At 37.1% G+C, this 14,731-nt stretch overlaps 1 protein-coding gene across 4 annotated transcripts in view; it reads right to left on the bottom strand.

Annotated features, from left to right (window-relative positions):
• The window catches only part of cdk15 (cyclin-dependent kinase 15), a 36,532-nt gene that overhangs the window by 12,663 nt on the left and 9,138 nt on the right, over positions 1-14,731 (bottom strand). For 2 of the 4 annotated variants that reach the window (XR_012370812.1, XM_055214296.2), the window contains exons 1-3: positions 10,475-10,687; positions 2,868-3,005; positions 2,577-2,671 (exon numbers count right to left, since the gene is read on the bottom strand). Coding sequence is in view for 3 of the 4 variants with exons in the window: in XM_055214296.2 (XP_055070271.2) it covers positions 2,577-2,671; positions 2,868-3,005; positions 10,475-10,663 (422 nt within the window). In the remaining variant the exon portion in view is untranslated. Of the gene's footprint in view, positions 1-2,576; positions 2,672-2,867; positions 3,006-10,474; positions 10,688-12,139; positions 12,172-14,731 lie in introns of those variants that run through there. The other 2 variants (XM_055214297.2, XM_055214298.2) reach the window with 2 other exon arrangements.

The following is a 14,731-nucleotide window of genomic DNA, read 5'->3' as shown; positions in this document are numbered from 1 at the left end:
CACCTTGGATGTACTAATATGAACTTTTTAGGGGCAATATTGTATATTTTTTTGAAAGGTAACCACCCCAGTGACAGCAAGAGACCATTTTGTCTAACAATGTAATCTATTTGTTATTTATATCATATAAATTGCACAAAGTTGGTTGGCTGTAGAGGTGAATGACACAAAAAACTATTTAGTCCAACTAATGACAAGCACTGACAACAATGATTTTGATGTAATATACCATAAGGTATTTTTGATATTGCAATTAAACTTACATTTAATTAATAAAATGAAAAGGAAAACAAAAATCTACTTAATCATAAAAGAGGAAATATGTGTTTATACCAATTTCAGTGGGTCACAAAAAGAAAAGTTTGGGAACCCCTGATCTAATTTATATCTTTGTATTTATATCACATATTTATACTTCTATATCATATCAGTGATTCCCAACCTTTTTCACTTCAAGGCCCCCTAGTTGCCCACAACAATATTTGATGGCCCCACTTACTCAATTTTTTCCAAATAAAATTAATTACAGCTTGGAATGACTAGACAGATTTATATTCGCTACTAAAATGGCCAAAAAAGAATAAGAAACCTATTGATTTTTACTTGTTTTAGCTTATTTAAATGCTTGTTTTGTCCAATTATAATTTTAAGTCATTTGAGGCCCCCTTGGAAATCTACTGAGGTCCCCCTGTGGGCTCCGACCCCCTGGTTGGGAAAAACTGATTTATATCATCCAAATTAATATCATCTATCTATCTATTTCTATATAATCTAATTTATATCATACTGTATTTTTAAAGTGTAACTAAACCCCTGGTCAGAGCCTGACTCCACCCACTGGCAATATTTGAAAAATGCAAGAAAAGTGGGCAGATCACAACGCCTGCTTACATCACGACGTATTTTTTGGACCCAACATTCAATAGGAAAATTCAACTGCAGTAGCCACCGTTCAACCTGAAGAAGGCAGCACTCAGCAATCCAAATGTTTGTCCCATAAATGCCCTCTAGAATGAGAACTTCCCCCATAATGCTACCAATTATTATGTACTGTAGTATTAATAATATGTAATATTACTAGTAATAATTAGCAAATCACACTTTACGGCTGTGATGTAAATAAAAGGCTACAGGCTATTTTAAAGTAAGGGCTCAGACTGTTAACATGTCCAAGAAATAAATGAGACCTTGACCAAGGCACTTAAAGGAATATTCCATTTTCTTAAAAGAAAAATCCAGATAATTTACTCAACACCATGTCATCCAAAATGTTGATGTCTTTCTTTGTTCAGTCGAGAAGAAATTATGTTTTTTGAGGAAAACATTGCAGGATTTTTCTCATTTTAATGGACTTTAATAGACACCAACACTTAACACTTAACTCAACACTTAACAGTTTTTTTCAACTGAGTTTCAAAGGACTATAAACAATCCCAAACGAGGCATAAGTGTCTTATCTAGCAAAACGATTGTCATTTTTGACAAGAAAAATAACAAATATACACTTTTAAAGCACAACTTCTCGTCTAGATCTGGTCGTGATGTGCCAGGTGACCCCACGCAATACGTCATGACATAAAGAGGTCACAAAAGACGAACGCAAAACTCCGCCCCAGTGTTTACAAGTGTGTTGAAAGAGGACCGTTCCGACATTGTTGTCTGTCAACTGATACTAATTAATGTCTTTGTGTCAGTTTATTGTTTACAATGGTCCGCAAATGTGCGTTTTATATATGTAACACGTGACCTCCCTACGTCACTACGCATTTACGTTAGGTCGCGCTGGACCGGACCTAGACGAAAAGTTGTGGTTTAAAAGAGAATATTTTTTATTTTTTTTGTCAAAAATGACAATCGTTTTAAAACACTTATGCCTCGTTTGGGATTGTTTATAGTCCTTTGAAACACAGTTGAAAAAAACTGTTAAGTGTTGAGTTAAGTGTTAATTGTTGGTGTCTATTAAAGTCCATTAAAATGAGAAAAATCCTGCAATGTTTTCCTCAAAAAACATAATTTCTTGTCGACTGAACAAAGAAAGACATCAACATTTTGGATGACATGGTGGTGAGTTAATTATCTGGATTTTTCTTTTAAGAAAATTGAATATTCCTTTAACCCCAGAATGCTGTTAATGGTGCTATTCAGATAAAATAATAACTTTTTACTCTAAATCATCTGTAACTGATTAAACAACGTTCATTTAAACATTAAATAAGCAACCATTAAGCTAGATGTAAAAGTTTTCTTTAAAAACAACATTCAAGCCGTTGCTATTTGAAAGCCTTGTTGTCGTACAACGCCTAACAAGCCTCAAGCGTGTATCAATATGTTGCAGGATGACCTTATAAATGAATACAGTATGTGTAAAACAAGCTGCCTTAGAAGAACACAAGATGCCCTCAGGGATGCAATGAAAAGAATCGTTTGGTGTCTATTGTACAAGGCCACAAGGTCCTGAAATAAATATCTCCGATTGCTCAATGAGCTAAATAATATGTGCTTGACAAGCGAACACAAAGTGTTTGTGTACGTGTTCTTTTACATTGCATTTACATTACATGTATTTGACCACTAACCTGCTAATTCCTTTGTATACTGTGGCATATGTGCCCTCTCCAAGTTTCTCAAGGTTAAGGTAAGATGTTGCATTTCCAAACTCCAGGCCTGTTTTCTGTGAATTAAACACACACTGTTATTTCTATGCCAAACTATGGACTGCATCGGGGTTATGCGTTCCAAAACAATTTGCTGTTTGTCTGTTGCTTGTGCACAAGAATATGATTATTGTTTCTTTGTAAAGGTAACTTAACATGTTACATTGCGTAACACGTAACAATGGAGCACTATTAGCTTGTGTACTTTCTCACCCACTGAAACTCCTGTTGAAAGCTCTTTCCTCCTAAAGGATCGCTGTTACTGCGGCCTCTCTGAACCCTGAGCCGGCGCACCTGTAGCGTGTGAAACCAGTGCGCCTGTGGTTTCTCCACCCCGTCCAGTTCACCCAGCTAGAATGACAGGGAGAGAAACGGCATGGGATGTTATTACACCCGACACAGGCACCTTATAATGTCCAAAAGGACTGCATTTTAAACTTATATACTGTACACGACGACACCTCACAGATCTTCAATGGGATGTAAAAATTGAAGAGTTTAGGAGTTTATGTCATTTCTACATGACATTTCACATGAATTTATATGTGACACTATCTGTAAAATCTAGACCAGAGTCTCAATCTAATGATGAGATTTGGAGCATCAAAGTTTAATTTCAATAATTGATTTAACATAATGTTTAACATGACTTTACTCCCCTTACGAAAATTAACCATGGTTTTACTCATAGGCATCATGCCTATTCAAACTGAGGGGGCACGTTCTCCCTTGTTTTTTTTTTTTTTAGCCAAATGGATTTTTTGCATGCAACCTCAAAATCAAAGAAGCGTTCATTAAATCTGTTATTTGCCTTTAATCTGTTTAATATGCACAATATTATCAATTCTGTGCTGCATCGTTGTCACTTTTCGGCGTTTGATCGTATTACATTACTTTATTATGGCGCTGTAGACAGTGCAGTCGTAGACGTCATCAGTGTCTGACCGCGCTCACGAGCTTTGCTGTTGCTGCTGCATTTGGCTATCTGAGGAATTAAAACGTAACGTTCATAACATTTCCAAACCCAGTACGGTAATGTGCGGTTAACCTCCTATGTGTAGAAAATATATGGTTTAAAATGCGACCGTCTCGACGTTATATTAGTAGATTTCTAGATTCATCTTGGTACAACGCCAAAGTTCGCCAGAGTTCACGGGGGCGCGGAATCACACATGCTCGGGTGATTCTCACGAAACCATTGAAACATCACGGCACTAATGATTTTAGCTTTAAAATGTGTAATACAGTAACATTAAAAAGCATCAGAATTAACACAATACTGTGTTCTACCTTGCACAATGTGTGATTTCAACATAAGAATTTATAATTGTAAATTTTATCTCATTTTCTGCTGAAATTCTCATTACCGCAATGTGTCCGGCTGTGTTTGAACATGCGTTATGTTGTAATTTAATCAAATTAACACAAAAATATTAAGAAAAAAAATAAATGGATGTTTTGCTAGACTACTTTAGATGACAGAAAAAATATTTACTGAATATTCATGTATAATAATAATGAAGAAAAATTAGGAAAATGATGTGCCATGCCTGATGTTCTCATCCTCCGCAACACTTTTTGAGAACAGTCTAAGCACACATACAGAATTTTAATAAAGTTTGATTTTGAGTGACCAAGCACATGGACCAGTTACTTCAAGATGGCTACCAGGTAAGATCATTTTTTTACAGTTAATTTGAAATACTGTCTTGTCAGAATGCTTACACGGCATTTTGATTATCATTACCGCAACAGATGCTTATTAAATGTTAATTTAATTAATAGAAGCATAATACTTTGATTTTAAATGCATGTGCAGAATCTCCAAATTATGTTCTTTCAGATTTGTCATGTCATTTTGAAAATATGTCAGTGTTGATGTTTTCTGACTGTTGCGGTAATGAGATTTTTTAGGACTAATTTTTTAAATTATGTTACAAAAAGTGTTAAATGATAAGTAAAAGTTTTTAAATTAATGTTCCCATTTACTACAGACTTTGTTTTTCAATGTCTGGTGGGAAAATAAAGTAAATTTAAGCAATTTTTACATTTTCATGCTTGACATTTTTAAAACCAAGTTTTCGTGAGAATCACCCGCTCACATATAAGGTAAAATTTGATGCAATAATGCGTTCCTCGAAAAAATTTATCTACACATTTTTAAAAATCATTATTGAACATTAAAATCAATCACATGGCTATAGCTTAATGACATTTTTGTTGTTTATATACTTAATGGATTTAAAATTACATTAATTTTATAGGATAATGCAGTTGTTGTGCAAAATGCATTAATGACACAATTAAACAAGTCATTTATTAAAACTTAAATAAATAAAACATGCCGTTTCAGATATTAATATGATACCAATATGTCATTATTACGATTAAATAGTATTTGACTTTTGGAGGTTTTTGCATGAAAGCAGGAGTGTTCAGATTGTTAGAAATGTAAGTGCCATGGAAAACACTGAAAGCGTTTGATGTCACATGCACAAATTTCTGTGAGCTGTGCACACTGTGCCCCCTTAAAAAAAATTGGCGCATGACACCCCTGGTTTTACTACAGTTAAAACCATAGTTACTGTAGTAAAACCACGGTAACCACAAAATCATAGTTTTCAAAAATCATAGTTAAACCATGGTTAGTGTAGTTAAACCATGGTTTTGCTGATAGTAATCAACACACCAAAAAAAAAACATGGTTACTATACTTTTACCACAATAAAACCATGATTCATTTTCATAAGGGGCAGTCAGGCTGGGTTTTCACAGACTGTGTTACATTTATGCGACACCCAGATCAGCTGAATATTTTTACAGCAGAATGACTAAATAATCAAAATTATTAATTTCTATAAATTTTTTGCAAATATACTTTAGCATTACTATAGTAAATTGTAGTGTGCTATAGTATATTCTAGTAGTTACTAAATTATTTTAAAAACCGTAGTAAACAACACTGTAGTTTACTTTTCAAGATTTAAAACACTTTAGTATCTAGAAATTTAACTACAATTTACCATGGTAAGTAGTAGAATATACTACAATTTTTTTATGTGGAAGGTTAACCATAGATACTCTTAAGTATTTTTTTATAAGTATTTTTTTTTTTTCAGCGGGATACAGGATGAGACAATACCATAGGGCGCATTTATATATCCCAACCAAATCGCGCCCAAACGTGTTTGACCCCCAAAGCCTGAATTGTTTGACTATTATATTCGCTCTGTACCGTGCCCATGCACGGTTTGGTTAATTGCGCCCAAGCTGGCTTGCAGAGGTGGACTCGGGTGTGGTTCACTTGGATCACACTAGTAAAACGAACCAGGTTTTGGGGGTCAAGCGCTCCCGGGCACCTTTGGACAGTGGGGGCCCGCTCTTACATGAGTGCGCCCTATATTGGTATTCCTTCTTTGCAAAAGAAGCTCTGACAGAACTGTACACTAAGATCAGATGCAAGCTTTCCTGCCAGCTTGCATGTTGTGCTATACAGGTGCTGGTCATATAATTAGAATATCATGATTTATTTCACTAATTCCATTCAAAAAGTGGAACTTGTATATTATATTCATTCATTCCACGCATACTGATGTATTTCGGATGTTTATTTCTTTAAATTTTGATGATTATAGCTGACAGCTGGGGAAGGTCCCGTATTCGGTATCTCAGAAAATTAGAATATTGTGAAAGGTTCAATATTGAAGACACACGGTGCCACACTCTAATCAGCTAATTGACTCAAAACACCTGCAAAGGTCTTTAAATGGTCTCTCAGTCTAGTTGTGTAGGCTACACAATCATGGGGAAACTGCTGACTTGACAGTTGTCCAAAAGACGACCATTGACACCTTGCACAAGGAGGGCAAGACACAAAAGGTCATTGCAAAAGAGTGTGGCTGTTCACAGAGCTCTGTGTCCAAGTACATTAATAGAAAGGTGAAGGGAAGGAAAAGATGTGGTAGAAAAAAGTGTACAAGCAATAGAGATAACCGCACCCCGGAGAGGATTGTGAAACAAAATCTACTCAAAAATATGGTGGAGATTCAGAAAGAGTGGACTGCAGGTGGAGTCAGTGCTTCAAAAACCACTACACACAGACGTATGAAAGACAGGTTTCAGCTGTCGCATTCCTTGTGTCAAGCCCCTCTTAAACAACAAACAGCGTCAGAAAACTGCTGCTGAGTGGTCCAAAGTTATGTACTCTGATGAAAGTAAATTTTTGCATTTCCTTTGGAAATCAGGGTCCTAGAGTCTGGCTGAAGAGAGGAGAGGCACACAATTAGGGTGGCCATTCGTGCCAGTTCCGCCGGACACGTCCCGAACATGTTTTTGGGTTCGTTCTCCGGAATTCGCGTTGTTCGCCCGCATACATCATTGAGGTTCTCACATTTCAGTTAAAATACATTAGAAAATTTAGATTTATTTCTTTTAAGACATACAATCATTGTAGTTTCATTCTTACCTTGAAATGTAACGGTTGCTTTTCTGAAATTAAACCCGAAATATTAAACCTTGATGACGTATGCGGTCGACCAACGCGACTTCCGGAGAACGAACCCGAAAACATGTTCGTGACGTGTCCGGCGGAGCTGACACGAATGGCCACCCTACACACAATCCACTTTGCTTGAGGTCCAGTGTAAAGTTTCCACAGTCAGTGATGGTTTGGTTTGCTATGTCATCTGCTGGTGTTGTTCCACTGTGTTTTCTGAGGTGAAAGGTCAACACAGCCGTATACCAGGAAGTTTTAGAGCACTGCATGCTTCTTGCTGCTGACCAATTTTATAGAGATGCAAATTGCATTGTCCAGCAGAACTTGGAACCTGCACACAGTGCCAAAGCTACCAGTACCAGGTTTAAGGACCATGGTCTTAATTGGCCAGCAAACTCGCCTGACCTTAAAAGTGCAGTGTGTAAATTTTAGCGGCATCTAGTGGTGAGGTTGCGAAGTGCAACCAACGGCTCAGTCCACTGCTCACCCCTCACTTTTGAAACACATAGAAAAGCTACGGTAGCCGCCACCGGACAAACATGTCTTCGTTGGAGACAACTTAGTAAAAAAAGTTGTCCGTTAAGGACTTCTGTAGAAACATGGTGGCCCAAAATGGCGACTTCCATGTAAGGGGACCCTCGGTGTATGTAGATAAAAACGTCTCATTCTAAGGTAATAAACACATAATGGTTCATTATGAAAGGTCTTTATACACCCCTGATAATATAGTTTTGAATATTATTTTGCATTTCTGTGAAGAGATCCTTTTAAAAATTACACACTGTACCTTGTATTGTGAAGAGGAAGATGTGATATGCCAGACCCAACAATGCAGAAGAGCCGAAGGCCACTATCAGAGCAACCTGGGCTCTCATAACACCTGAGCAGTGCCACAGACTGATCCACTCCATGCCATGCTACATTGCTGCAGTAATTCACCCAACTAAGTATTGAGTGCTGTACATGCTCATACTTTTCATGTTTATACTATTCAGTTGGCCCAGATTTCTAAAAATCCTTTTTTGTATTGGTCTTAAGTAATATTCAAATTTTCTGAGATACTGAATTTGGGATTTTCCTTAGTTGTCAGTTATAATCATTAAAATGAAAACAAATAAACATTTGAAATATATCAGTCTGTGTATAATGAATGAATATAATATACAAGTTTCACCTTTTTGATAATATTCTAATTATATGACCAGCACCTGTATTTACAAACGGAGGAAATCCCTTCTTTGAAGTTTTCATCTTAAGCTGTTACTGTGTAGATTTTGAGCGGCATCTAGTGGTGAGACTGTGAATTGCAACCAAGTGCTCAGTCCACAGCTCACCCCTCCCTTTTGAAATGCATAGAGAAGCTGCCACAGGACAAACACGTCATCGTCTGAGACAACATATAGTGACAAAAAACAGTTTGTCCAATTAAGGCTACTGACTATATGATGGCGACTTCCATGTATGGGGACACACGATGTATATACATAAAAACGGCTAATTATAAGGTAATAACAACAATACAGTTCATTATATAAGGTCTTTATACACCACTGATAATATAGTTATGTATATTATATTATACAACAGTTCTTTCTGGTTCTCGAATCTGATTGGCTAAGAGGCGTGCAATATTCTACTGATAACGGCACAGTAACAGCTTCACCATTTTGTATCATTCCACCACCTAGTGAATGGAGGTCCTCTAAACAGGCTCATCTCTGAATTGAAAAACTGCAGACACACACGGACACACACAAACGCGCTTTTTTGAATCACTCTCCGTGTGTCTCATTAGTTCACTAGCTCGTGAATCAGTGTGTGAATCACAATCGGAAGTTATTATTCCGTCAAAGATCAGCGCTTTTGGATGTTACAATAAACTTAATGGGAGTAATGTCTTGTCACATCGTGTGGACGATTAATACTTAAGAGGAATAAAAAATTTCTGGAGCGATCTCTCTCCTCAGAACGCGAAAACACCGTGGAACTGCAGGTAAGCACCGCAGCTTTTAAATGTGGACATTGATCATTTATTTTATCGTGACGTGACTATTAAAACACGTTATGAGATATCACCACTGGTATATTTATAAGCAGCATGCAAAAACATCTCTCTGACACTTATAAAAACAGTTTTATATAGTACTGACAAGAACAAAGTCTAATAATAACTGAGTGCTCGTATCGCGTTAAGATGAAATGGTAAACCAATAGTAACATTATAAGTATAGTTTTATTAACTTTTACCTTGAGCCAAAACAACAACACAAAAGACACGAAATATGAATAAGAAAACAAGTAATAGTTTTATCATGACACCAAATACTGCTGATTTGATCTCATTTTGACCATCAAAAACAAACAACGCCAACATGAGAGCCAGGGAATCCCTTTCAGAGATGTAGCCCAGAGAGGGCAGTGGTCAGCGGGGCGAGTGAACACTGACGTCCGCTCATGCTTTGGTTCTCATACGTCCCGAATCTCACTAAGCAAACGTTCAAACAGGCGCTATCTTTACTAATCGACTGTAGATTTAAATAATACATATACATTCTCGACTGAACTCATCTTAAAACTACACTTTGTGACCAAGAAACGGTAATATAAAGAAACAGCTTTTCCGTCCATTGAGTTAATATGAGATTCAAAGCAGCCGAAAGTGTTACCTGTCATTCTGGCCGCCCTCAAATCCGTGGCGGAAGAAGTAGTTCTCAAACAAAGAGGCTTTTAAAATAACTCCGTTGTTGTTTTCTAGTTTTCTTTTTTCAAACGTGTGCCGTCGAACTGTTGTATAAAAGCAATATCGCTCTCGAAGTCATGTGATATAGCTCTATATCATCACGGCTGTGATTGCCTACGGCCTCGTGCCTCTGGCCTAATCACAGCCGTGATGATATAGAGCTATATCACACTCCTACTCGAGCGATATTGCTCAATTCCATTTCTGTCAAGAGATCCTGCTAAAAGTTACACAATACACCTTAAAGGTAATTATGACGTATCACTAGCAACAGCTAGATATTTATCGTATGTATTTATCGGCTTTCATCTCAAAATTTCCGAGATATGAATTTCGGTCAATATTGCCCAACCCTAACTACTATTATGATTAACTACAAAACATTTCCCTCAATGACATACCAACCAAGACTAAATTTGCCATATACTTGTCAGAAAACACAATGTTACACTTACAGATAAACAATCTAAAACCAGGATCATTTCAACATTATGATTTCTTAAAATCAAAAGACGAGACATTATAGGCCTATACATTCCTGCTCGTGTCAAACACTTTCTCAATCTCTCTCTTACACACACTGACCTCAGCAGCCGGGAGGGAGGAAACGCTCCATGTTTTCGACGGTGTCTCCTGTGTTCCCATCTCTTCTACTCTCATCTCAAACACTTCCTCTCTGTTTTTCCTTCTGTCTGTTTTATCTCCACAACACAAACAACATTTGCTGAAACACACGGACCCCCAGACCCTAAATCTCCATAGGAAGTCCTCCATCTCTGAATCTTCACCTTACTCTCTCTCTCTCAGTCTGCATTTAGCCATATAACTCATATGACTTGCATGGGAAAGTGTATGTGTGTGCGTGCGTGCGCGCGTGTGTGTGTCTAAAGGCTGGTCTTATGACTCCATCTCCCATCCAAACACAAACAGCCAAGTTATATTTGCAAAAGAGAACAAATGCATCTATTCAACAGCGAGAAAAAGCACAGGATAATAAGATAATAAGAGGATAGAGGAATTTACAGTACATATATGCATGTTAGTGGTGCTAATTCAAGATATGCGTCATGTGTGTTGCTTGCGTTTTCAAAATATTTGTTTGTTGCGTCATGTGAACCATGTGCATCACATGTTTTGTCCAAAGAAGTGCCTGCTACACACGCGTCAAATCCGTTTATGATAAAAGATGCTCACGTTCACAAAATACACGCAAGACACTCCCTTAACACTAAACTCTGATTACGCATGAGATTATGCGAGTATCTGGCAAAAGCGAGCATCTTTTTAATATGAACCCTTTAGATGCGTCTGTAGCAAGCACTTATTTTGACAAAACACGTGATGCACAGGATCTCTCGATGCGCGGAAAACACACTTTCAAATTACGAACCACACACATGACGGGCTACATACATGTTGTGACGAACTTTGCATCGAGCGCCCTTGATAAAAGAAGTCACCGGTTGCCACTGATGCATGTGTGTTTGTGGAAAAGTACCCAAATCAGTGTCTATAGTGACAGTTGCTTTATAAAGAACTGTTGATTTTATAAAAATCTCAGACTGAAGAAAAATTTAGGGTAGGCCTTGATGGATCTCAGATGGATGTCTTTTCTTCTCGAAATGTAACTATGATTTTAACTAAATGTATGATTACCCCAAAAATATTTGGACACTAATTAGTTAAGTGTGTATTTTCTGCAGCACTTAATCGTTAAGCTTGTATTGCAGTAATATTGCAAGTACTTGAGACCTAAGGTAATTGCAAAAATAGCAAAAAAATGCTAAGTAAATAGCAACCAGAGCAGTGGGCAGCTACCAACGCAGCGCCCGGAGAGCAATTAGGGGAAGATGCCTTGCTCAAGGGCACCTCTGATGCAACCTGCCAGTCATGAGACTCGAACCAGCGACCTACCCTATAACCATTAGGCCACAACTGTTATCTAATGTGATTTTATGAGGATGTGCAGTCCTTGGGATATGAACCCATGACTTCTGCATTACAAGTGCAATGGTCTGCAGTACCATTAGTGTCTGAACACTTAAAATTAAAATGTTTGTAGTGATGACATTTTTTCTTTTCTCCAGCAGAGGGCAATGCTGCATCGAATCTCATTCTATTGGTTATATTCTCTCTTTCTCCCCCAGTGTGTACAGTGTGTCCCTGTTGTCATCTGTCCTCACTTTGAGGGTGGAGAGATGTTTGCTTGTGTTTATAATATGCTGTATAATGCCATGTATATGTTCTTACCTCCTCATAGCCCAGATGTCTTTGCTTTAACCCTAAAAAACACCAAAAGAGCAGTTTAGATGGATCATAAATAACTCATATAGTGTACTAGTGGATGCAATAGACCCTGCACTCTTTATGTGAATGATTAATGGTTGAAGTGGTTTTATAATGATAAACTGATTGATCAGGAAAAATGAACGCAATCCATAATAATAAAAATATGCAAAATGATGTGGTTTGTGTTTGACTGACAAATAACAAAAAACATGAGGCAGGCTTATAAAGTGGGATGAAAACTTCCCAAGACTTCCCAAGAAGTTGCACTGCAAACCATGCATTGCAAAAGATGACTTTCTTATTTAGTATTTATGTCTTGTTTTCAGTACAAATATAAAAAAACTGGTTTTAAATTTAAGTGAATTTGTGCTTAAAACAACAACAAAAAAAAGAATCTGCCAATGGGGTAAGAAAAAAACTGGTTTTGTGTTTGTTAAACATTACAAATATAGTAAAATGTCAAACACATAAGGACATAAATGCTTCCAATATTTGAAAAGATGTGCATTGTAAATTGTCATTTCAGTGTGAAAACCAATGGATCTATGAGAGTTCACACTAAAATTGCTTCATCTTGTATGTTTGTGTGTGCCTGTGAGTGTTGTGGTGAGTCACGCTCCGTGTTAAAGCTCCTGACAGGAGAGGAGAGCAGGAGCAGGTGCTTGAGTACAGGGGGTATGAGATTTACCCTTCACCTTTTATTTACAATTCAACAGCAAAAACAATGCTGAACAGGACTAGAGAAAAAGAAAACAAACAAACAGAACATACAGATAGAGTCTATTAAAATGTCAATTTATATTTACAGTTTTGCACTTATCCAAAAGCGACTTACAGTGTTATATTTTATTGTATTTAATGTTTTATTATATGAACTATTTAAAGCGATGCTCCAGCCAAAAATCTAAATTACCCATGATTTACACACCCTCAATCAATCCGAGATACATATGTCCATCATCTTAACGCTCTTTTGGTATTGTCACCATCTTGGACTCACAAGAGTCACTGCGCAACGTACCTATCGCAATGAACGCTCACTACGCTAAAACTCTCGTGAATCGCGTGAATCCAAGATGGTGTCTTTACTGGAAGCTAGTTATTACTGTTTATAAAGTTTCAAATATGGATATTTTTATTACAAAATCATATCGATTACCTGCAGAAGACCTTTATTAACCCCTTGGAGCCGTGAGGATTCCCTCACTTTTTTGGGTTTAAGTCAGAAGTTGTTCCCTGATCCAGGCACGGCTTTTCTGTGTGGGCAAGTGGGGCAGTGCCCCATCAAAATATTAATCTAGCTGAAAACATAGAACTCTATGTACTGTTAAAGGAACAGTATGTAGGATTGTGGCTAAAACTGGTACTGCAATCACACAGCTGGTGGCCAATACACAACATGACAACATAGACATCAGTTGAGGGCTGCAACTCCACTTTTTAAATGACAATATCCTGACCAGACCACTGTTGTCAATGATATAAGTATTTGAAATGAAAATGATTTCTTAATGTCTAGTGACATATCAGGGCCATTTTATGATTAATTAATATACATGTCTTACATAGTGTTCCTTTAACTTGTAAATGTGTCTAATATTTTTCAAATATTATCTGCACTCCTGAGCTTCACAGCGCCCCATGTAAATTTGTGGTGAAAAATGGAAATGCAGCAAGCCCTAATAGAGAGCCATATGGGCAGATTTGAATCTGCCCCTCTAGCTTTTACGTTAAATAAACGTAGTTCTGAACAATGCTATATCGTTCCCCGTAATCAAAGTGCATATCAGTCTGCGTCTGCGTGACAACGTTAGTACGGCTGATTCTTCAGACTATGAGCATTACGAGTATTTTAATAGTGTAGAGTTCTTATTAAACAATTTGTTTGAAAGATTGTCAGTTAATGAGAAAATAGACATCAAACAACTTTGCCCTGACAAGCCATATATAAAAAATGTGCAACAGCCAAACGCCCAATGAAAAGTCATTCAATAGGGTATTCGTGGGATGACATAAAGCTCTGGTTGTCTAATTATAATAAACAGAGTAAAGTGTTTTATTTCCCAATGTTTCTTTTTTATTATTTTTAATGGGGATGAGTGAATGTAAATGTGTGTGTGTGTGTGTGAGCGCGCACGCACTTATCTGAAAAGGCTAAAAATGACTCCGCATTAGAGTGCCACCCTCAGGCTAAATTACGCAAGGACACTGAAGCTCTGCCCAAATTGTTTTGCATGCGTTCAGTCATTTAAATGTAAAACTTTTACCACTAGCAGTTAATCATAGGTCAGTCGTATACAATCCAGAATATGCCCCAACTAAATTTATATTCAGGAACCTCTACTGTCATTCTCTCGGTTTATTTTACTACTATAAAGCAAGGACATTTACTAAAATTACTCCAAATGTGTTCATCTGAAAAATAATGGACGTATGTATCTCGGGTATGGGGTAATTGTGATATTTGGCTGGAGTATCTCTTTAAGTAGCACCAGTATAATTACAGTTTGGATTGACCAATCAGAATTGAGCATTCAAGAGAATGCCTATGTA

This window comes from Misgurnus anguillicaudatus, chromosome 8 (assembly GCF_027580225.2).
Source record: "Misgurnus anguillicaudatus chromosome 8, ASM2758022v2, whole genome shotgun sequence".
In the NCBI taxonomy this organism is placed as follows: domain Eukaryota; kingdom Metazoa; phylum Chordata; class Actinopteri; order Cypriniformes; family Cobitidae; genus Misgurnus; species Misgurnus anguillicaudatus.
Note: the sequence above shows the minus strand (reverse complement) of the source record. Positions and strands in the feature narration are given on the sequence as shown.